Source organism: Drosophila grimshawi, unplaced genomic scaffold (assembly GCF_018153295.1).
Source record: "Drosophila grimshawi isolate 15287-2541.00 unplaced genomic scaffold, ASM1815329v1 contig_1367, whole genome shotgun sequence".
Taxonomy (NCBI): Eukaryota; Metazoa; Arthropoda; class Insecta; order Diptera; family Drosophilidae; genus Drosophila; species Drosophila grimshawi.
In genome coordinates, this window is record NW_025062889.1 from 8,500,138 (window position 1) to 8,526,301 (window position 26,164).

Below are 26,164 nucleotides of genomic sequence, written 5' to 3' on the forward strand. Positions count from 1 at the left end.
ACACAATTTATAATTGAATTTATGGCAATTTTCAGCGACTGCATAGAAATTTTTGTGAATGCACAAAAATATTTGCAGGACGACCGAATGGCAGCAGCAACAACAAATGTTTTTTTTGGGGCCAACACCCAAAAAACTTCGTATCCCTTACAATGCAGTCGATAAGTATGGCATAAGTACAATTCATTCGACTCGACAAACATACTTACAGACGACTAGTCAAGGATGGTGTGGAGCGGAGAGCCAGCGCCAGCGCCAGTGCCAGCGTCAGCGTCAGAGCCACAGTAAAAGCATAAGCGAATACCACTCAAGAAGCGCCCGCACCCCCCTCCCCACTCGCCATTCTCCACTCCCCCCCTCACAGTCCGCTTTTGCAACCCATCAATTTGAACCCAACCACCAAATATCCAGCAAGACATGCTCAGAAACGGACCCATGCTCATTGTCGGTCGGTCCCAGTTCGGGGCGCACAGCTGTTCAAGAGAAAATAGTCATTGTAATAAGAAAATTTTGATTTCATTTTTAGTATTTGTATAAAATTTAATAACGTCGTACAAGATGGCTGACTGACTGTTTGTTGCTGCTGCTGCTGCTACTAGTGCTGCTGCTGCTGCTGCTGCTGCTCGTTCGCTCGCCAAAGTTAAGCAGCGGCAGCGACGCTAACGCAGACATTGGCGTTGCCGTTGCAGTCGCCGTCGCAGTTGTCGTTGCCGTTGTCGACGCTAGCTGTGAGGCAGAGCCTGAGAGAGAGAGTGAGAAAGGGAGAGCGAGAGGGGTGGTGCAAGCGGGCAACTAAAACGCTTAAAACACACAATCTCGTTTGGGTTCGGTTGGGATTTCGGGGTTACGCTTAAACTCTAAGTACATTTTAACTTAACTGCCTTTTTTTTTTAGCCTGCGTGTGTGTGTGTGTGTGTGTGTGTTAGTTGTGACGACGACGTCGACAGCGGCAGCAGCATGGCGAATTGTAAGGCAAGAAGGCAAGCCAAAAGGATGATGATGAGGATGATGATTGAGGGGCCGCAGAGTATGAGCTTGAGAATGAGCCTGGCATTCGGCATTGGGATGGGGTGGGGTGTGGTGGGGTGGGGTGGGACTGTGGGTTGTGGAAGGGGTGTCTGCAGCAACTGCTGCTTGCTGCTTGCTGCTGCTGCTGGTGGTAGTTTGAGATTTCTAACTGTGTGCGCAGCACAATTATAAATTTTTGGAATTGTTGTAATTTAGTTTTGTTTGTTTGCCTGTTTGTTATGTTAGAATGTAGTACTTATATTTCTCGCTCACTCTCTCTCTCTCTCTCTCTCTCTCTCTGTCTCTCTTGCTGAGGGTCTCCCTCTCGCTCTCAGTCTGTCGACTGCTGCTGGGCCAAACTTGGCTGGGCTGCGGCTGCTGATTATTACGATAAAGCATAATGATTACATTTTTAGTAGCTTTCGTTATGCGAGTGTGAGTGTGAGAGTGAGATAGGGATAATATATATACATGTACGTGTGTGTGTGTGTGTGCGAGCGAATAAGCATGCGATGTAATTGTTGTTGAGCTCAAAACAGCAGTTGAACTTTTTCTTGTTCTTGTTGCTGGATTCAATGGGATTGGGTTGAATTGGACTGAGGAGGGTTGCTGCCACTGCTGATGCTACATTCAAAGGGTATGGGGTGAGCTGCTCGGGGATTTTAACGGCATTGGCTTGCACTTGATTAATTGCGATTTATGCGCTGCGTTGCGGCTTATATGCGATATATGTGCTAGACTTTTGTGTAATTATGGATAGCTGTAGTAAATACATAATGCCTCATATATGAGGGTAACTCAGCGCTCAATTGAAATGTGAGCAACAAAAAGGACACTTCGGCAGCAGCGGCGATTACGTGTGAGTTCAATATTAGTAAAATGAAACAAAGTGCTCAGGGGTGTTGCAACTAAAAAGCCCGCACTTTATCAAATACGCTCAAACTTATGCTATGCATGCATGCATCCATCTGTGTATGTGTGTGTGTGCAGTTTTGGGCAGCTGCGATTTGGAAAATACATTCCCACAAGTACGTACCACATAACTACATAAATGCATTGCGTACAACGAGATCAACATGAAATTCTTAACCGTTGCCTTGCCATAAATGCAGAAATTGTTTGCATATTTTCCTCTTGTAAATGCTGTGGAAGGCAATCTGTTGTTGTTGTTGCAATGCTTGTTCTTGCTACACACACACAGACATACACACATACATGCATGCATTCGTGCAAACATATGCACACACACACGTGCATATGTATATTTTTGCCTTTTTGTTTTGCTTGGCTCATTTGGCAAGCGACATAAGCGAACACACCCACACTGAGACACACACACACACACACACACATGGCCCGAGAGAGCGCAATTTGTGTGTGCGTGCCAAAAAAAAAAAAACACTAAAAAAGAGATGGCATGAGGAGTGTGGGGGGAGAGAGCTACAGCAAGAGCGCTTGAGCTAAAAAAAATAGTTGGCAATGGTCCAAGCGACGGCTACTGCTAAAAAAGTACGTTAAAATTTCAAGCTAAACAATTGCCGCTATTGTCATTACTTTTGGCCCACATTTAAATGGCCACGAGAGAGAGAGAGAGAGAGAGCGAGAGAGAGCGAGAGAGAGCGCGCGCCAGCAACAAAGAGCACAAGTCCACATTTGCCAAAACGTACGTTCTCTTTTTTTGCGCACAACGTGTATTCCCTTCAGAGAGATGAGCGCTCAAGAAATAGAAGAACTTGAGACACGCTCTCTCAGAGCTCTAGTTCCATGCTCCGCTTCCTTTGCTGCCGCTGTCGCTGCTGCTGCTGCTGCAGTTGTGTTTGTTGTTGTTTTCATTTTTCTTTTCCAGAGAACGAGAACACTTCGCTTCGTGCACTTCGTATAGCACGTCGCGTTGTCGGCATTTTGTTCGTGCTCTTTGCCTTCGTTGTTCGTCGTTCGCCGCTCGATGTCTTCGGCTGTCTGCTGCTCTTGTGTATGAATATGTTTGTGTGCGTTTGTAATTGATTTTATTAGTTTTTGGTTTTTGTTGTGTGTTTGCTGCTGTCGACGTTTGCGTTGACGCGTTGATGCGTTGCCGTCGCTGCCGGCAGCGTTGATGAATTTTAAAAAATTTTGAATTGCCCGCCCTTTAGTCATTGACTAAACGTGCAGCAGTGCGAACACGAACGCGTGCAGCGGCATTCCCGGCTCCGGCTTTTATTGTTGCATATTGTAATAAATAATTACTCTCTATCGAGCCCTATACAACTCTATAATATCCATAACGCTGACAATATCTATACATACATACATATATATATATATATATATATATCGGCAATTATAATTAGCAGAAAACATTATTTGTTTATTATTCGGCACGCGCGCAACAACGGAAAGACACTAGTGATAAAAACAACAAAAATACAAATAATAAAAAATAAAAATAAAAATAAAATTAAATCAAATCAAATTAAAATTTGCAGCTGCAAACGTGCAAACATTTGAATATGTGCTAAAAGTGAAGAAACATATAAAAACCAAGAATATAAATCTAATAAACATTTAACTCGAGTTCTTGCTGGGATTATTACTGTCGTGGATATCATAACAACAACAACAACAACAAGCGAGCCAAGACACAATGGTAAGTAACTCACTATTCAAATATGTACAAATAAGTACATAACTAACAAATACATACACACAAACATCCATACAAAGGGGTACAAAGACAAGTACATTGCTCGTATTTCTATCTGACTAGAATTGTGATTCAGCGTCGCTAATTTCTATTTTATTGACAAAAATGTTTTCGAGCAAACGAGGGGCGCTCCTTAGTCTTAGTCATTAAACCAAAGTGTTAACTGAACAAGCTAGAGTCTATACATATACAAATGATATACAATATACTATTGGGTATGCATGTATATGTATATGTATATGTGTGTATGTATGTGTGTTTATAGTGCTATATTATAAACAATTTTATGGCGCAGTCGCACGCATTCAACGCCATGGCGCACATATAAATCGTTTTAATCTCTGCATATTAATTTTTATTATTGGCATCTTATAATTTCCGGCGATTTTGATTAAGCGCAAAATCATATAAGGAGCTGTGATTTGAGTTTTGCTTATACAATTCAACATGTTCTCAGATATTTTCAGTCATTAATATAAAGTGCAAGTGACGTCTAAAGAACTTCCGCTCTCTGTGCAAAAACTATGCAACAATATACACTGAGCAAAAACCAACCTGGGCCAATTAAACTACATTTAAATCAACATAAAATACACACTTTAATTCATGTTTGTTATGGAAAAGTTAAATGTAAGTTGATTTAAATGGTAACCTTAACTTTGAGCAATAAACTATGGTATACATGAAGTTGATATTTGCGATTTTCTGATTGACTTTAATTGATATTATTGCACTTAGTTTATATCTGATCTTGTGACACATGGTTTATAATTTGTTGCTTAGATGCTGCAGCTGCATCTTGAATTTGCATAATTTCACTTGGCTCATAAACGCATTTTAAATCGGTTTCCATAATTCATTTTCGATATTTATACATATATTTTTAGTTTTTCATAAATCTCTCTGCATCATTTGCATATTGGGGCAACTTTGTGAGGATAAATATATAATTATGTGTGTGTGTGTGTGTGTGTGTCTCTGTGTGTGTGTTGGACAAATATTCGCAATTTTGGCTCAATAGATAGAAATATATTTGGCACATTAAGAACACACGAAGTGGAGGCAGCCAAAATACCACTCAAAAGAAATTATTATGATTATGATGTTGTTATAATTAGAGAACAACAACGAACCAAAAAAAAAACAAAATAAAACTGAAGAAAAGACTGAAAAACGATTCATAATTATTCAAAAATTGACTTTAAACAGCCGCCGCAGTCGTAATCGCAGCAGCAGCAGAAGCGGCAGCAGCCGCAGCCGTCGCCAGTCGCCAGCCGCCGAAGATCTCTCAAATATCTTTAGCTATAAAGATTTTAGTTATGGTTTAGGCAAACATCATCTGCTCGCTTGCTGCTATTTTTAGTGTTGTGCTGTACCCCGTACCCTTCCCGTACACCGTACACCGTACACCGTACCAAGCACTAGAACAACAACAATAACAACAACAACATCACCGAATTACACTTAAAAGTGCTTAATCACAGGCAACTTTTACACAAATCATAATTTTCTGGCCCATACACACACACACTTGCATGCTCAAGTACTCGGTACTCACCACACTACACATATACAGATATACATGCATGCATGTACACCAATACATGCCCAATTCATAATTCCCCATTTACAGGGCGCTCGCGCGCGCTCCTCTTTTAAGTTTTCGTTCTTCGATTTGTTGCTTAGGTATTCGCCCGATCCCCTCCCCCGCCCCTCCGCCTGCCTCCCTCTCCACTTGCTAGCCCACATTCGATCATCAAATTTGTTTTCATTAAAAGGAAACGAAATGTGGCTGATGTTTCTTCGGATTCGACAAAAATGCGCCACAATTAAAGGCCAGCAATGTATGTTTTAAATCAACGAGCACTCAGCCCAAGACAAGACGCCATCGGCAAAACGGGTTGTCGAAACTTTGGGGGAGATTCGAAATAGACGCATTTTATTTATTAATTGCCATATTTAACATATATGTATATATGTGTGTGTGTGTGTGTGTGTGTGTGTGTGTGTGTGTGTGTGTGTGTGTGTGTTTTCTGTTTTATGCAGCACTCGAACTGAAATGTACAGTTTGCTGCCCATAACTAAATCAACAGCTTCGCTTAAGCCCTTTGCAATTGCGTGTTGTTCTTGGCTTATTCGAATATCCCAAATTGTTCACGTAATGTCGCAAATATGCGATTAATTATTGTGTACAAATTTTGACACCCAAAGGGATCCAAATACAATTGCCTTTCAGCATTGAGCACTTTGGGCCACATACTTCCTCTATATATATATATATATATGTGTATCATATCTAAATCTATATGCAAAGAGTTGTTCAATATCTATATGTGTGAGTCTAAGTGTGTGTGTGTGTGTTTGTCAATAAATAAACTAATTGTTTATTTCATTAGGATGCTTTTTAAATATTTATAAGCATGGCACAATAAATAAGCCAACTTATTTTTCAACGCCCAAATACGCTGGGCTTTCAATTCTCAATTCCGAAAGGCATTCACATTTTTATGGCACTTGGAAATTAAGTAGTCAGTAGTCACACATACATTCACACTCACACACGCACACACACACACGCATACACTTTGAGTGTGTAGCATGAGCGAGAGAGATTTAGAGAGAGTGAGAGATGGCAATCCTTACATATGGCTATATTGCACATTAAAAATAAATTCGAATAATTGCCATATGAATATATATGTATATATTCGGTATGTATACTGAACAATGTGCAAAGCGACAGATGATTGGCTTCTGATCTGGGCACTCGTAAATCTACATTTATCTGGCTGTCTTTATCTTTCGAGATTTGTCAGCCTGGCCTTGTGCATTTGAGCCATATCGGGAATACCAATCTGCATATAGCTTAGATCAATATGGTAATATAAATGCATATGAATATGCATTCTGTTATAAATATTCAGCTTCTTTGTTAATCAGATATATTCCAATCTGAGTGATGCAACTTGACAAGAGTTTCGTTTTGGATTCAACAAGTCCTCCACAGAAATTCATTATAATTTCCTTCAAAATTACAATGGAATACCTGAATAATATAGGCGTTTATTTTTAGATTCTTTACAATTTGTTTGGCTATAAATTTGAGTGATTTTGACAACTACTTAAAAGTCTCAGACTTCTAAACACATGGTACTTTTAGGTATACCATTTTATGCTTCCTAATACAAATGTATTTATTTTTTAATGCGTCGAATTAGAAATTTGTACATTTTTTTGTGTCATAATTCACTTGAGTTTCGTTCGCCTTAATAAAACATTTCTCATTTCATAAACAAACGCAATTTTAGTATCACAATTAACTGAATTAGTTGTTGTTGCACTTGGCCACATAATTTGTGTGGCATCATCAGTGTTTCTCCTCCCCCCTCTCTCTCTAGCTCTCTCTTCGTGTGTGTGTGTGTGTGTGTGTGTGTGTGTGTCATAAAATGTCGAATGCAAATTCGTTCCATCACTCAAATTGTAGTTTTTCCGACAAACTTTCGAGAGCGAGAGAAAAACGAATTAAATGTTAAATGTAAAATCGTCAAATGTAAAGAATTGTTAGCCTGGTCCCCATAGACAATGCGTGTCAGTTTGTACGTCATTCAGTCACTCAGTCAGTCAGTCACTCAGTCAGTCAATCAGACATTCATTCATGTGCGACAGGCTCGGTGAGTCACTGAATTTATTCCCAGCCAGCAGCCACTGGCATCCTTTACATATTCGATATGTTTTTCTTTGACACAGACAACAAAGAACCAAATGCCAAGTTGAGTTTTCTTTCTTTATTTTTTTCCTCCTCCTCTGTTGTACTCACATTTAAGCCCTGGCCCATAACAGCAACTACAACTACAACTACATTAATAATAATAATAATGTCTAACAATCAATCATTGCACGTGTTGAATTTCATTTATATATAGTTGTTTTTTTTTGTTTGATTTCTGTTTGATTAGGCCGCGCCACCAAAAGTTTCGAAATATGCTCGACAAATCGGTCAGTCTAAGCCCCTGTAATTAAATATTAATCAAAAAACATTAAAAACTTCTACAATAATCATAAAATTCCTTCAAATTTCCACAAAAGTCTGCGAAAGTTGTTCGTCACCCAAAAGTCGACTCAATTAAAGGCGATTTAAATTTATAGATACGTTGCACAAGACACTAGCAGCGCTGGAGTAGGGCGGGGAGTTGCGAGGGGTTGCAAGGGGCTGGTGGGGGTATCGTCAGTTAGCCAATGCAATAGCCGCCAGCCAGTATATAAAATGGCTTAATTAATTTTAATTATTTTCAATGAGCGACTATGAAATGAAAATTTCTTTCAAGGCGCAACTAAAAAAAAAAAAAAACAAAAAAAAAAAACTTGCGTTCTACGACGCGAAACCCCCGCCTACTCCCCAGTTCCCTGCGCTATTTGTATTTGATAAAAGCAGCAATTAAGCAATGAATTAATGACTAAACATATGGGACAGACGCCCTATCTAGTAGGTTCTACGGGCACCCGCGTGCCCCTTTCCATATAACAATTGGCCAATTGATTGCTGCTTAACCCGCTCCTGTTGCCACTTTAGTCGCATTTTCTACACTAGTTTTGGGGGGGTTTACAGTTTGCCCTGGTTACTTTTCATGTGGCCGCCAGTTGGCTGCATATGCGGGTTGCGACTGTGACTCAACATACCCCCGCTTGCCACCACCCCACCATCTGAATGCCCATTTAGATATTTATTTATGTGCAACATGCAAAGCAATTGACGACAAACCAATTACAATTAGACACAAAATCAAAATTAAAATTAATTTTTCCTCATTTTGCTGACGAAAATAGTCTTAATATTTCTATTATAATAGTATTAAATGTGGACGTACACTTAAACAAAAAATCGTACTACACAATGAAAGTCGCCCTAAAAACTAGCCTGGTCTCGATCCGATTAGAAATCCCCTTTTTGAATAATAAGTTAAGTTATCCTTGGCTGCAAAAATATGCCTATTTCCTGAAATGTAGGTCAATTGGTTTTTCTGAGTGTAGAATTTGCTTGTGGCTGGTTTGTAATGCTTAATCATAAATTATAAAACAACTCACAGAATCCCCCGCATCAGGTAGCACTGTTGGCTGACTGCACCGGTAACGCCCCAAGTTGTCGGCACTTGGGCGCGAACAAGACGCCAAAAGGCAGACAGAGAAAAAGAGCGAGAGAATAAGAGACACATAGTACAAACCCCAAAAAAAAAAGAACATTTGACAAATCAGAATGTGCAGTCAACAAGAACTATTAATCAAAAGCGCAAAAATGAGCACATAGCAAGAAAAAAAACACATAATACACTCAGAAAAATATCACTCTGAAGTTTAGCAAAAAAAAAACCAAACTTTTGACGCTAGGAGTAACTCACCTTATTGTTGTGAAAATGTATTTCTAAAACTGAAGTTTGTTTCTTTCTAAAAGCATACGGATTTCTCTTCTCAATTACAGTGTATATTTTTCTACGATCTGCAACAAAATTGTCATTAGACAAGGGTATTTTTATATGTGTTCATTCAATAGTATTTTTTATCAACTCATATAATTGAATTTGAAAACAAATACGATTTTACGGGGATTTAAGCCCGAGACTCTAATCTCTATAAGAATTCCATTATATTTTGTATATATATATATGTGTATGTATTATTTCTCAAAAGTAGAAAAATAAACTCTGCTTAACTTTATAAATTATTTCTAAAAAGAATAACATTCTTCCAGTCTTCAGCGTGCTTTTAATTTTAGGCCAATTTCCTAAATTACATGTCAATTATTATTCTGAGTGTAGGGACCAAAGTATTTACATGAAATGATATCAAGCGTATTAGAAAACAAATAAAATTATGGCGCTAATATGTAGTTTAAGCACAACTAAATTTACCTCAAATTGGGCATTTAATTTAATTAGTTAAAGTGTTAATTTAAGTGAATGATGTTATGGGCTCCATTGTTAGGCGTGTTTCTAATATTTCTTGTAAAATCGAACTTGATCAAATTAATTTCTTTATTTATTTATTTATTTTTTTTAGTTTTATATTTTAGATATGCATTTTTGATTAGAACTGACAATGTCAGTGGGTTTCAATGCTCATTTCCAATTCTTAACCCCCCTTGGAATGTTCAAACATACACAAGAATGCATATATGACGATCTTAAAGTTTCTAACCCTGACTGGCTAATTAATATGAAAAAATATTTTGCGTTTCGCTTCAATGCCAGGCTATATGGAATCAAAATGAAATATGTATGCGACAAACTGTGGAATCCAGTTAGTCAGCTGGCCACAGCTGAAAGGGGGTTGTCAACTTTGTTATTGTTGTTCTTGATGTTGTTGTTGTTGTTTTATTTCATTCCTTTGCCTCGAAATGTCTGCGTGCACTTAATAAAATAGGATTAACAATTTATAGTTGCATTGTGTGTGTGTGTGTGTGTGTGTGTGTGTGTGTACAATATAAAATTTCGACAACTGCGCAATGCTGTCCTTTTCCTTTGATGGCTCCTTTGAATACCCAACATAAGCATGGACTTTGTACACAAAGACAACCAGTTATTGAAATGATGACAGCTGCGTGGACTAATAATGAAAAGGCGTTGCCTTTGAATTAGTCCTGCAAAGCTTTAATATATTTATATATATATATGTAAGGAAGTTGTAAAATATAAGCAAATGATTCTTGATGCGATTTCAAATGGTTCGAAAAAGGATTTCAACTATATCAGTTGGTATGCTGAATTTAGGGCTGTGGCTTTGAATGCAGAGTTCAATAAGTGGCTGGTCCAAAACCGGTTCAGCAAACGCAACTTGACTAATGTCATAATTTGCGTTCGCTTAAGAAAAGTGGTCCAGGGTCACATAGCAGCAGGGATTTATGTTAGGATGCGTAGAATTCGAATTTTGATACTTCAATATTTTCGAACCTCAGAATGGATTTAAAAAAAAAAAAACCGGTTGCTCTAATGTCATAATTAAAGATCGAAATGCGAAGAGAGCGAATGTGTACGTGTCTGATACTTGACTTAGCTTCCCATGAATGCATCCCTGAGATACTTTAATACTTTTAGTCATAACTTATGCATCAACGCGTACAATTTTTTGAGCATAAATCGCGCGCTGTCATCCAGCGACTTGCCTTTTGTCATCACCATCATCATCATCGCCATCGTCATCGTCATCATCAACAAACATCAACTTCATCAGCCATCCATCGGAGTCGCCTCGAGTCTCTCAACTAGCTACAATACTTTTGATATCGTCTTCCCCACCCATCTCTGCTCTTTCTCTTTTGGTTTTGGTTTTTGTTTTTTTTTGTTTTTTTTTTGCTTTGGCCGTCGTTAAAATATTTTTGGGTGTGTTCTGTATTTTAATAGCGCTACGAGCAGCGTGCTCATTGCCACTTCCTTTCGTATCTCACACACACACACACAGAGAGACACACACATACAGAGAGACACACACACAGTCAAAGATACACACTCGTACACCCATCCCTCTACTCTCCCCGTTTTGGTTTGTTTAATTTCTTTCGAATTTGTCAAAAAGTAACATGATTTCAGTTTTTACTTACTTGAAGTCTGTCTGTGCATTAGACGCGTTTCTCAGTTAATCCCTCGTGCGGACTCACTTTGAATTATTAAAACCTAATCTTGATTGTATGGACGAATACCAGTCCGTAGCTAACCATACGATTTCAGTTACATTTTTATATTGTTTTCGTATTTTGTTGTTGTTGTTTTTTTATTTTTTATTTTGTATAATACGTTGTTTAATATGCCTCGACGTTGCGATCGCACGAACTCTTCTCAGGTATGTGAGTTATTTCGTCAGATCTGGCATTATAACTCCCCCACCTTGAGTGGTGCACATATATCTGTTGTTGCTCTTTTATTCTCTTTCATACTCATCCTCTGTGCCTTTTATATTTCGTTTCGCTTTTGCTTTAAGTTTTAGTCTCAATTTTAGGATTAAAAATGTCGTCAGCATTTTTTAAGCTGAATTCAGTTCTTGCTCAGCTCTCACACATCATTTGGCATTGATTTAATAAAAACACACCCAGTCTATATATGTACATACATACATGCATACATATTCCACATATAAAATATACTAAATTGTGCCTTGACAGTTGATTTGGGTTTTCGATTTCGTTTGAATGCGTTTTCATTTTCGATTTCCTATTTCTAACGTGTAGTAAGCTAATTGATTGAACTAAGAGCTCTTAACTGGCATTGCCAGTAAATTGCATTTGTTCCCAATTCAAATATGGCAAAGGCATTGAAAATGTTGCCCCTGATCAGTCACCCACCCAGCGCAAGCAAATCAACTGCTAATTGCAACAATAACAATAACAAAAACAACAAAAAAAAGAAAAGAAAATAATAATTTATTAAAATTTAAAGCGCATGACTTTTAGAGCAAATGGCACAACAACAACAACAAGAACAACTAGAAATATATATTGCTATGATTCATGCGTCACAATTGCGCATAATAACTGGGAGAGGGCCAGAAACAACAAATGTTAATTCCAATCTAATGCACAATGTTCGACTTTGAAATACCCGAACTGCAGCTGTTGCTGCTAAACATAAGAGTTGCGCCTATCTAAAGTAAGCATCTAAAAATCACATCCTACTCTTGTCATCTGTCATCAAGGCAGAATTGGGAATCTATCTTGAGTCACTTAAAGTCATGTACCTCAAGAACACTTACTTCACGTTTTTTGCTCAGAGTTTCCGCATATGTTTTAAACATGAACTAATCTGCGCAATCCAGAGACCAACTGTCAAGCGAATAATATTAATATATTAATTGAAATTCCAACCACATCAAAATCCATGGATTGATTGGAAACACGTGCATGCTTAATGTAATCAAATTTAGAAATTACTCAACTGTGTAATATATAAACCCAAATACAGTCTTGCTTGACTTTAAATGTATCAACCTCAACGTTGAGGGTTGCTTTGACCAAACAAAAATTGTATCTGTAAAGGGAAATACAATAATGTAATTAAGATTGTTTAAATTTATGAGCTTCTTAACAGAGACCTTAACATTGGCAGCTGGGCAAGTTTATAACAGCAAATAAAGTATAAAAATCTTTCAGATACAAATTCAGAATTAGTTGATTTCATTTATATAAATATATATTTAAAATATGTATACCAATTACATCAACGTTCAGTGGTGGACAAATTGAGTTCGAAATCTTTCAGATATAAATTCAGAACTGAAACCTTTTGCACAGAATTCTGTAAATATATCCTGCAAAATTCAGATACCCGTTTTATTTTTTTATTTTTTTTTTTTGGCTACCCGCTGCGTGGTATACAAACTAAAGGAGCATTAAAGTAAAGTTGGAACGGAACTGGCAACAAAGCCAGCGGCGCGCGCAGAGAAAAAAGAAACTGAAGGCGCAAGCCAAGATGCCGACGCAAACGTCGACGGCGACGCCGACGCAGACGCAGGCTGAGACGCAGGCGCAGTTGATGTTGGCGTTTGGCATCAGCTGCTGTTTGGCAGTTGCCCAGTTGTCAGCTCAGTTGTTTTATTATTATTTTTTGTTTTTGGCATCTGTGTAGATTTGTTGCGCCTTGTGGCATTGTTGTTGCCAGGCGGCTGTGTGGCTGTGGCTGTGGCAGTATCTGTTTTGTGGCTAGATTCTAGATACTCTCTGTGGGCACCTCTCCAGGTGTGCGCCGCAAAAATGCTGCAAGCTGTGTGTCCCAAAAACTCGCTCAATTTGTTGCATGTTATTTGCGTTTCGTTATTTGATTTTCTTTTTCTTTTTTGTTGTTTTTTTTCGATTGGTTTCAAATTCGGTTTTTGAATTTCAATTTCCAGACCAGCGGAGCGCGCCAAAGAACCCAAGAATCGGGCCAACAGAATGCGTTGATTGTCTAATGACAACTTAATTGAGGCTATCTATCACCTGGCACTTAGTTTAGTCGAGTTTAAATGTGAAACCCCAAAGCCCCACGTTGTGTGCGCCCCCTTCATAAACGATGCAATTAGCAATTAAATTTCCGTTGACCTAATGCGTAGGAAAGTCTTTTCGACTTATTTGTCAATTACAATAACGACTTGGTGTGCCACCTTCCCATAGATAAATACAATTATGTAGTCGGGTACTTTATGGTGTTGACAGTAAAATGAAAAACCCGAAAATCACTCGCATGACTTTAATTACAATTTAATATTTATTTAGTTCGATAAGCGGCCACAATTATTGTATAACATACGCAGTATTCCGATATGACTACACCTAGTCACACACACACACTCACACACATAAATATATCTATATATAACACACACAGAAATTTGTTGATTATATTCGAATCGTTGAGTAAATTTATTTAACAAGTCGCTGATACCAAGAAGTAAACTTGGAGTTTATTCGTTATGCTAGCTAATTAAAATTTAAGCCTTGTTTATATTTAAACTTGGTTACCCTGCTTTCTGGCATCAAGCGTCATAAATATTCTTAACTACATATTTAATTAAGTAATTAACACACTTACCTTTTGCTTAAGCCATTTGGCACTTCTAAACTAAATTTGTTATTAATCTCAATGAATACTCTACAACTACTACTCTGACCATAAGTTGAGGTTTAACACGAGTTACCCAAGCAGAACGTGGACACAGAAAGAGTACAACAACCGTGCCCATGATAAACATTAAACAAAAGCAGGCGTCACATAACCATTTCTGTTTTTTAGCTGTTCTTCTTTGTCATTTTATCAGTTCGGGCCAATTGCCTAGAATTAGTTAACACATTTGTTTTGCTGTTACTTTTGTTGTTGCTCATAATTAAACACTTTGTATTTTATGCCATTCGAGGGCGCGCATTTAATTTAATTTCTCTTTGGAATTTAGCCGCCGCCTGATAAGCCATAAAAAACACGCCTAAATCAACATTTAAATTGCGATTGCAAAAGGCAAAAAAGTAGACAAATAAAGGTACATATGTAAAAACCAAACATGTGTACATATACTTATAGCCAGATACCAAGTATATCTGTAAGATACATTTGCAAACGCTACTAGCGGATTAACAACGGCAACTGCAACAAGTCACAGCTGCTGCCCCAATCCCAATGTGAGGCCGCATGCGAATTAGGCATTAGACTCCAACAACAAAACAAAATTTGAGTTTCAATAGCAATTCTGATTTTTTCGGGATTTATTTAAATAGAAAAAGGAAAAGCCAAAATGCGTACGTGCAAATTCATAAAGAACAGCGACAACAATATGTACAACAATTGATGTTGATAGTTGTGACGTGAGCGACAACAACAACAATGATACAAGATACAAAGAAACATTTCAATGCCTCACGGTGTCTGTGTGTGGGTCAAGCGAATGTGCGTGGCTGCCTTTTCATTAATATGAGTCTTTAACAAATGCACTCAACTTGCATTTTAATTATTGCATTGCACAACCAATAAAGTTGCAATAATCTATTGGAAAAATCAGTAGCTAAACACTGAGAGATATGCGTAAATATACTTGAATACAATGAATGTGAGTACGAGTACCCTACCCGTATTCACATTGCCCGACATCACTATGTCCAACATTATTAACATTTTGCGATTCCATTAAGAAACGGTGTTTTTATTATATTTAAATTTTTCTCTCTGAGAAATGAGCCTTAAAATAATTAATTAAGACAGGCAAAACCGCAATAAATGACGAACATATTTTAAAATTAAAAACAATTTCAATTGAAAATGCATCAATTTTCTAATCAATTAAATTGTGTTGGTATTTTAAAAGAGATGCTCGCCATTATAGAACTATTATGAGTCTGTGACATGGATATTACCATCACTTTTCTTAACATTTATGCGAAATTCAATAAATCAGAGCAAAAAGCATAAAATACTTACATATGCCGGATTTCTAACATTCGCAACATACTTTATTTATGCTGAATGTGCAGAATGTTGACTCTTATGGGAAAGTGTACAGACAACATTTCTTTATATACTGTTAACAATCACAACTCGCAACATACTTTACGTATGTTGAATGCACAGAATGTTGTCTTTAGAGGGAAAATGTGATAACAACATTTCCATACATACTGTAGAAATTCAAGAATCTTGATAGTGGAATCTGGTTCTTAGTTTAGCATAAATTGCTACGTACTAAATGAATTTCTTGCTACACTCTGCTGCTGCCTAAATGAAGAAGTTTACGCTTATTGTATGATAATTAATGACAAGACCACAACTCGCCAATTCAATGATCGGTTTAAGGGACTAGTTGGAGGCAAAGTAAAACTCAGAGCATGTGACTTGGTGACTCTGGCCACTTACTAATTGAAGCTGTTCGATTTTTGCAGGCACACACAGTCACACACACACACACACACACACACACAGAGAGAGAGAGCAATGTGTGCTTTGAGTGTGCTGTGCACATTAAGATCAGATACAAAGATACATTATCTGAACTGAGCTGAGCTACGTCTTCGCTTTGTAGGCGGCGTTTGGCGCAATTAAAACGCTTAAAGCTAAGCAACAGAAAGTCAGACAGTCAGTCAGTTTTATACAGGCAGTCAGTTGTTATTCAGTCTCGACTTGACTTTACTTGTATGCTACTTAAAGATACATGCCACACACACACACACTTACGTCCAGACTCGGTTCGATGTTGATCGGCCTGGCATTTGGGTGTAGAGTTTGATCTGTTGTGTGTGTGTGTTGTTTTGTGGGTAATGTATATAGATATAAATAAGCGATACGTGTAATTCGGGTCACTAACCGTTAACAATAAATTTCATTTGTTTAAAAGAAAAAAAACAACAACAAAAAAAAAAAAACGGCAGCCGCGGCAACCGGGGTGTACAGTGTAAGAAATTGACATCTGATCATTTGTAATTATTATTGCGCATTGCGAGACATGACATGGCTGGCAGCCACTGGGCGTGGTTATCGAGTATACATATATCTCTATGTATAGCATTGGCTGGCCAATTCAAATGAGTATCGAGTATTGAGTAGCTGGTTGGTTGACTGGTTGCTTGCTTGGTTGGCTGCGGCTGCTTTGATACGATTTGATATACTTGTTTAATAACTGCGTTCTAAAGCCACCAAAAGTTGCTCTCTATAACGCTGCCAAGTAATCATAATTTACATGGATACCAAATAGTTCACTGAACTCGTTCAATCAATCTTAGATTCGGCGCATGGAACAATTAATGCCAAAAAAAAAAAAAATACAACAAAAATAACTTCAAAAAAAGTATCTCAGCTCTTTAACCACATGGCTATACAAGGGGCAAATGGGGCAGGGGCTGTGGTTGGGAGGGTATTGAATATGAGGCTTTCTTTCTTTATATTTTTGTAAGTAGATTCGGCATCGGCATCAGCATCGTCGTCGTCGTCTTCTACTTGAAGCGTTTCAGTTTTCGTTACTTAAGTCCAAGTTAAATGGAACCACAAATTATTTGAACGCCTTCAAGTGCTACACACACACACATATATATATATATAGATTTAAACCCATGGAGCAGCAGTATAAAGCATAAAGTCGTAGCGTAATCATGACTTGATGCGATTATAAAATGCTACAACAACACACCCTAAGTATTTCTTGGGCATTGCTCAATGGCAGTCTAAAAAGAAATTAGATACACACACACACACACACACACTCAGACACTCACACATCCATATCCCAAATAGCAGAAACAACAACAGCAACAACAACAATAAGTTTCAATATTCAAATGAATTTTGAAAAAGAAAAAATGACTAACGAAAATTTGTGTTGTTATTGCTGTGGTTCTCAGTGCTTAGAATTGTCGAGTAAGATTTTATAACAACAACGAATTTGAGACTACCAAGTGAAATGCTTAAAGAAATGTTAACCCACATCAAAAAATATCTCAACTTAACACACACACACACACACACACACACATTCTCAAGTTATAAACAATTAAAGAAACTTTTGTACAGAAATTCAAAAGTGGCAGCTACGAAAAATGTTCAAATGCCAGTCAGCAATTGGTGGCAACTGCTTTCAAGTTGTGGTAAGCTAAAGGGTGCGGGGGCAGGGAGCAGGGGGGGTTTGGGTGCTGTGAGGGGGCAACTGAAATGAGTTATGTTGTGTGGGTGTAACTGACAATGAGCCAGCCCAATGCTTAAGCCAACAACTTTCCAACAAACGAAACTAACCCAAAACTAGTCAACTAAAATATTTCTATAGAAACAAATTAAATATATATCAAATTTTTTCCATAGAAATTGCGCAGTGAAAGTTCTTAAAAAAAAAAAAACTAAAACCAAAATAGATAAGTAATAACTGCACAGCAATTTGCCAACAGTTGAAGTAAGGAATTCAGCTATAATTTGCAAGCAACTTTAGCATTTATTAAACTAGCTGTCCAGCTACGAATGCTTATCTCTGTGAACTTCCGCTTAACTATAATAATATATAATAATGGAGAGATTATTATACATAATTCTACGCTTCTTCGGTTCATTGATTAAACAGATCATTGAAAGACAAATCAATTGCAAATGTATTTTTTATTTAATTGTGACTAGAAGACGCCCATTGCCTCCTACTAATTTTTATGCTCGCAATAATACAATAACAATCGTCATAGGCCATATAAGGAGAGGGCAGACCATTGAATTCTATGTGTGTGTGTGTGTTGTGTGTGTGTTGTGTGTGTGTTGTGTGTGTGTTGTGTTGTGTCTTGTGTGTGTGATCAGTGTAATGAACTTGTCAGCCAGCCATGTTTAGGGTGTGTGAGTGGAGCCCAAAGAAAGTCACAAACAGACAAATAGACAGACAGACAGACAGACAGACAGTACGCATAAGTACAATGAACACCGAGAGATATGAGTAAATACATAAAAATACAACGAATGTGAATACTCGTACTCGTACTCGTACGAGTCTTAACCGCATAATGACTATTCAAATGCGAGCTGCTCCATTTGTTTCCAGGCCGATTGAGATGCAGATAGGCAATAGAAATACTTGCCCCGTAGAGCCCCATAGGTAATCCATTTGGTTTGCCGATATCTGTGCAGCTGTCACAAAGACACCAAAGACACAACTTATACACTACACAACAGTTAGTTTGAAAAGTATGCGCGCAGTTGGGCCAACACTCAGCAGTTAGACAGCCAGCCAGCCAGCCAGCCAGCCAGCCAGCCAGCCAGCCAGCCAGCCAGCTGCGCCCGTAAGCGTATATATGCCCCCTCCTCCCCGCTCTCCCTGTTCCCCCACCCCTTATCCACACAAGCTGCCTTGTGGGCTGACTAATGAAACACAACCCAATAATTTAGTTAGTTTTACCTACGCATGCGCAATTCAACATACAGTCGATGCCTCAACAATTGTCACAGACTCTAAATAAATATATTGAATAGCTGACGATTAAACACCCTCTTCACTTTATAACTGATCCGTACATAAATACTATCTTTGAATTTGCGATGTGTTTAACTGATCTTTACTCAAAACTTATATGAAAGTTTCTTAAGCGTTAACTAAATTCTGTTTTATTGTAGAATGTTGCTGCATAAATCGAAGTTCTTCTACAGATAGTATTATATATAGTCTACATATGCTAAATGATATTCCAGGAAACTGACTAACACATTCTTTGATTGATGCAATTAGGAATTTTGCAAATATCTTGGAGTGTGTTGCATATTTGCTGGCAAAATTTGAATGACCCAAATGTCAGGGTATTCAAAAAAGTAGTAAAAAATGTCACTGAACTCGCGCGCGACGCTTTTTCCAGCTATTTTTTTCTTCTTTTTTTTTTGGGTGTAGGCCAGGCTTGAGCTGGGAAGTAAACAAAGGCACGTTTGGAGAAAAAAATAAAAATAAAACGAAAAAAAAGCTTAGTTCGTAGCGTAGTTTTTTTTAGCTGGTTACAATTGTAAGTAGCACAGCACGACGACGGCGACGACGACGATGGCGACGACGACGCCGACGCCGAAGTCAACGGCGACAGCAGCTGAAGCAACTGCGCAGGCGCGCGCGTGTGCGTCATGAAATTAGTTTATTTGTTTGCATAAGTTGTTTGTCTGTGTGTGTGTGTGTGTGTGTTGGTGTGTGTGTGTTGGTGTGTGTTAGTGTTAGTGTTGTTGTAGCAATTTCTAATAAATTTGTTGTTGGCTGGCAGCGCCAGTGTCATGCACACCTGGAGCATAATTCGCCAGCCATGAGTCAATTTCCGTCAGCTGCGACCAAATTATAACAAAATTGTTCAGAGTTACATATATAACACAAAAAATGCATATGTTTAAATGAAAAGTGTGTGTGCGAGTGCGAGTGCGAGTACTCAACCGGAGAGCCGAAAGGGTATGCAATGGGCTAGGGTTGTTAGAGGCGGGGCGGGGGTGTGAGGGCAATAGGGGAAAGCCAGCCCCACTTAAGCCATAAAAATGGGCTTGGAATTGTAATAGAGGGAATACTGCGTTGCGACGTTAGAACAATAAACACTGTACAAATCAATGCTCGATGCCACTTGAATTCATCCAGAGCGACTCACTGAGTCCCAACGAGATTGGGAATTGGGCTCTTCGATTTTTTTATTATTTGAATTTCCAGCACAGGGTTTGCCCACTTGAACGATCGATGACATTTCAGTTTTTATTTTAGTATTTCCACTCTCTGTGTAATTATAATAATACATAAATTTGTGCTACAGCGCACAAAACGAGAAGAACGCAACTGAAACAACTACAAAGTGTATCCAACTAAGAAATTCCCTATAAAATGTGAAGCGACATTCAACGACTTTAAGGAAATGAACTCGACTTTTCTAGCTGATCAGTCATTTGGTTTCCTCTGCTTTTTTTTTTGTGTTTTGTGTTTCACTTGTTTATAATACCCGCCATATGCATTACCATAATGAGGGGTATACAAATATGAAATCTGTAAAATCATTTCGAGTGCTACAAAGTTTAACGATTCCAGTTACGTACTTATAATACGTACCTAAATAAATATGAAAATAAGATGCCCTCCGGGCACTGCTGGTCTTTCGGCCCGCAGCCCGTAGCTGTACTTATATGGATACCATAAAAAAAATAAAATAAAATATGCGCTCCATGTCCACTTGAGCTGAAACTGTAAGCGAGTGTGAACTGTAACATGACTTTAACACATATGAATCAAGCCTAGTTCACTGTACTAAGTAAGTAGGAGGCACATGCAATAACTTTGTTAATTTGCCATAATTACTCTCGAGTACAAAGAGAGAGAGAGAGAGAGAGAGACAGACAGTTACTGACTGATATATAGTTAGTTTTTGTTTTATTTTTTTTTATTATTATTTTGTTGTGGGCCTCACAATGCCGTGCTTTATTTTAAGGCACAAGGTTAACACATATTATTTTGTCGTTGTCGTCGCTACTGCGTGTAGGTTCCACACAATGTAAAGCACTAGCAATAATTATTTTTGGTTTTAATATTAACAAAACGAAGAAAAAATGGAAAGAAAAAAAAAAAAACATTGACAACCATTTACTCAGAAATAAACCAGTTTTCAGTTGTTTAATTTCAATGCTTAATGGTCACAATTGATTGGAGTGATTATATTTTATTATTATAAACGTTATTGTTAGCGCATTTCAGTTTTGTTATTGATGTGATCTCAGCATCTCTGAGAGCTTACTGTCAAAAGTTGAGTAGTCGGCAAAGAAACATAGAGCGATTTTGTTCAAATTATTTATAGTAAATTTGTTATTCACTTAATTTTGTATATATACAAAAATATCTTAACACTAGTCTGGCATTTAGCTCCTATTGCTATTAACCTAGGAACACCCATTCCAAACTAGGTGTTAAATCGACAAAGAGCTGCAAACTTAAATTGAATAATTATCAACTGTTAATCAATATAATGATGGAAATAAGTGAACAAAAATAAGTAATAATAATCAAAAGCATAAGCACAATTTGACATCGTTCAATGACTAAGTTCCTTCCATAATATGTACAGTATGTGCACTCGTCTATACACCTATTTAATACTCATACATACATATACACATATATATATATATATACATATATGAGTACTCACAAATGCAAATTGTAAATCAGATACGGCATAAAAATATTGAACACATGGCGCAGAGCTAAGTGAACTGAAGTTTGTGCGGGTGTAAGTGGGGGGAGATGGGGAACGTGTGGCGGGTGGAGGGTTGGCATGGTGTTGGATAAGGGGATAGCGAGCTGAAAAATCGAAATGAAATAAAATTAAATAAAGCACAATAAAACGTACTTAAAGATTGACGATTTGTGCCAACGCCAGCGAGCACAGTGTGTCCAAATTAACTATTACCAAGTGACGACCATGAATGCTAAGGAGCCACCATTTTTTATCTATAAATTGTTGAGAATTATATTCTGTTAAATCATTTTAATGGCTGTCAATATTGAATCAAATTAGCATACTAAATTGTATAGTTTAATTGATTAAATAAGTAGTAAATTTAAATATACAATAAATCAATTGAATATATAAGATATTTTATTAACGAAATAATCTGAACATTTATATTTTCTTGGTGTTTTATACATGTTTCTCACCAATGTGAATAACTTAAAACTTTTGGGTTGAGATGACACACATACAAGCATATATAATTAAGTACACATGTGTATTGGAATTATGGGCATATCGCCTATATTTATATATATGCAGACGATTATGAAGAATTTCTGTGTGTGTGTGTGTATTTGAGTGTGTATTTTTGTATGAAGCAATTGTGTTCGATCTTAATATAATTGGCTGTCAGAGCGACGTTCGATCGCCCCTGAAATATACACACTCACACACACTCACACACACACACACAATGACAGCTCACAAAATGTCGGCAGCTGTTTGTTAGCCGAGTGAGCATTGTTGTTGTTGTTGCTGTGTGTGTGTGTGTGTGTTAATTTAAATAAAATTCGTTTGATACTCCTTATACAATTGCATTTCGAGTCATTATTATTCATAATTTCTTGGGCCAATTCAAAATGGCCTGGAGAACATTCATACATTTTTGTGTGAGTCCCTTCGCTTCCCTCCACACACTCATTGTCTCTCCGGCAACTGTTGTCTGTTGGCTAATTGAAAATCAATTAATGTGGCATCGCATATTGGCAACATATCAGAATATCAGACGATGTCTGTCGCTTGTCAGAAATCATACACAAAAACAAAAGCAAAAACCAGCTCAAATCCTTTTCATTTTTTATTTTTATTTTTTTTTCTTTCATTTTCATGATTTTGATTTCGTTTTTGTTTTCGGCTTTTATACAGACAATTGGAATTTAACTCCAGAAAGTCAGGTTCAATGAATCTTAAAGTGCATCTTAAAGCATTTCACAAGTCTCAAGCGGCACAAGTTTTGCATGCCCAAGTAGCTCCGGCATTTGGGTTCAATTTGTGTTCAAGCCAGAGATTTGAGTTTTGGGGGAATGGTAATTGAAATTAATATGGGAATGGGAATCATCGTTTGATTGACTTGTAACTGAAATTATATAGCACAGTCACTAATTGTATTGTATTAAACTCTTTTCATCTATTCTTTCAGGTGAACAAACAGTACACAGCCAACGATCTGGAGGCTTTTATGAAAATAGCCGCCAACTGGCAAAGCACCAATCACAATCTGCTGGAGGGTGTCGATCTAAAGACAGGTGAGACACAATAGCTCTTTATATACTATATACTACAGCAACTAACATATTTTTTTGGCGGTTTTCTTGCAGAAATGACGCAATACATGAACAGTCCATCGATGAACATGTATAAGAAACGAGAGCGCACACAGAACTGGAACCATCAGGAGAAGAAATACTTGCTGGATCTGTGCCGCAAGGATATGCGCATCATAGAGAATAAGCGACTCGATGCTGGTCTCACTGCCGTCAAGAACAAGGCCTGGAAGATAATACACCAAAAGTTCTCCAATCAATTTGGCACAGATCGCACCTGCAATCGCCTCAAAGAGCAATGGCGCCGCATGAAAGGTGTGTAGCACTTAGCAACTAGATGATATCTAAATGTTTAAGCTAATCTCTCCATCATTTACAGCATGCACACGCAATGAGATACTCGACTATAATAATCGCCTGGCCAGATTCGGCGCTGAGGTTGCCGATCGCAAGAAACCGTCGCCGTTCACCTTTGAGGTTTGGGATTTTATGCAGGAGGCGAAGAAGGCATGCAAATCGGAGGCACTCGATGGCATTGATTACTCGAAAATACCATTGGCTCTCGAGGAGGACTTTGAATATCGCGATGACTACAAATTCAATGCCGATGAGCATGATATGGATGAGTAAGTTCAATTGCACTCCCTAAATAAGATGATGAACGAGTAGCTTACCAAATTTATATTTGTCAATTCACAGTAGTCGCACGCCGCCACAGGAGCTGTGCGATGTGGACATCAAGGAGGAGGAGACCAATGAGACCTTCAATGAGACGTACAACAATCACAGCAACGATATTCATGCCAATGGTGAACGACTCAGCGTTTCGCCCAATCACAGTCGCAATGGCCTGCACGAGCCGGAAAGTCCTGCAGCCGCATCGCTGGACACGAGTGCTGCCTTTATGCCACCCACCGGCGGTGAGATGTCCGGGTTCCAGCCCAGCTTCAACATGAACAACATATCCGCTACGTTGGAGGCGCTCAATGCACTGCGCAGTGGACAATTTCCGAGTGCAGCGGCAGCAGCAGCTGCTGCCATACAACAGCATCAGGCACAGGCTGTGGCCCTGCAGCAACAGCAGCATCAGCACAATAACAACAATAACAATGAGGATGATGATGAGCTGATGAAACCATTGGCCAAACGTCAGCGCACAACCAGCAGCAGCCTGGCCGTCGAGGATCAATCGACGACGCTGCCGCTGGCATTGCCAACGCCACAATCCGCAGACAGTCAAGCGTTGGAGCGCAGCAGCAGCGGCATTGGTAGCAGCAGCAGCAGCAGCGCCATCGCTGCCACAGCCCTTAATACAACCAGCAGCGGCAGCAGCAGCACCACCGCCAGCTCCTTTGAGCTGCGCCTGTTCATGGAGATGCAGAGTAAGGAGCACATGATGCGCATGAAAATACTGGAGGTACAATTGCAGGCGGCCAAGCACAGTCGCGATCTTGTGGAGATTAACAAGACGCTGGCGCTGCAAAAGCTACAGGAGCTGGCCAGCAAGCGACTGCCCAGTTAGAGTAGCGCATCGAAGCCTGTTAATTGCTTGATTATCATCATCGTCATCATCGTTTCACATTGTTGTTTTAGTTGTAGATGTAACTTTGTAGCACGTAGGCACTTAGCACGTAGGGCGTAGCTAAAGTTAAATTTTAGGCTAAGATAACAATTTTGTATCCAGAGACAGACAGCACAGACGACATACACATACAAACACACACACATACACACACACGCACACACCAACATTGGGCTGCAATTCACAACATTCCTGGCATTGTTTTGACCAGTATTTAAAAGCTAGAAGCACACACACACACACACACACACACACATAGAGACAGATAGACGGCAGCTCATTTCGCTAGCAGCGGCGCACAAAAGTATGCCATATTATTTTATATTGTTAAAGGACTCTCGCCCCCACTACAACAGCAACCCTTTACATACAGCCTACCTCACACAAAAACACCATTACACCCACACACACACACACACACACACAATTAAGAGTGTGGGGGGCGGGAGTTGGCGCGTGTTTTGTGGCTCTGCACTTGACCAAGTCAAGTGATTTGTGAATACGCCTGAGAACGCATTCAAGTTTTTAGTTCTACTTAGTTTTAGTTCTAGTTGTAGTACTTGTCACAGCTCTCCAAGTTGCTCAAATCTGCATAAACAACTACACCCACACCGATACCCACAACAAACACAACACACACACACACACACACCCAACAATGACAAAAAATCACACTTACACTTTACTTACCACAAATGTATTTTAAAATGTACTTATATAATATACATCTATATATATTATTTTGACTTGAGTTCGACTAACGAAATGCACAACAAAACCTTTTTGTATCTTATTTTAGACCTAAGTTACTCACTCCATAAATTACGAGTATATTATTATATTATATGTATGATCAAAATTTTGAATGCTGATTTATATATTTATTTTGTATAGTTCGTATGTCGACATGTTTTTCGTTTTTAAATGCCATATTAATTTCCAATTATCCTCACACATTTATTGTTTCAAATGTTGTTAAGCGATCTATGATATATGTATTTATATACATATATATCATACATTATATAAAGAAACTTATCATTTAAAGCAGCACTTTATCTCTTTTGTTTATTGACTTCTGTTATGTAACGCTTCTTGTAAAGCAATTGTAAATGAGAAATACAAACTATTTTAAATAAAAAAAAGAGAATCATATACTGAAA

At 38.2% G+C, this 26,164-nt stretch overlaps 1 protein-coding gene across 1 annotated transcript; it reads left to right on the forward strand.

The window, feature by feature from the left end:
- Positions 1-3,143: 3,143 nt before the first annotated feature.
- On the forward strand, positions 3,144-26,164 carry LOC6560125. Its single transcript, XM_032734231.1, has 5 exons — positions 3,144-3,634; positions 23,296-23,401; positions 23,474-23,734; positions 23,799-24,045; positions 24,119-26,164. Exons 1-5 carry the CDS (start codon positions 3,632-3,634, stop codon positions 24,939-24,941), a joined length of 1,440 nt encoding a protein of 479 aa, XP_032590122.1. The 5' UTR covers positions 3,144-3,631; the 3' UTR covers positions 24,942-26,164.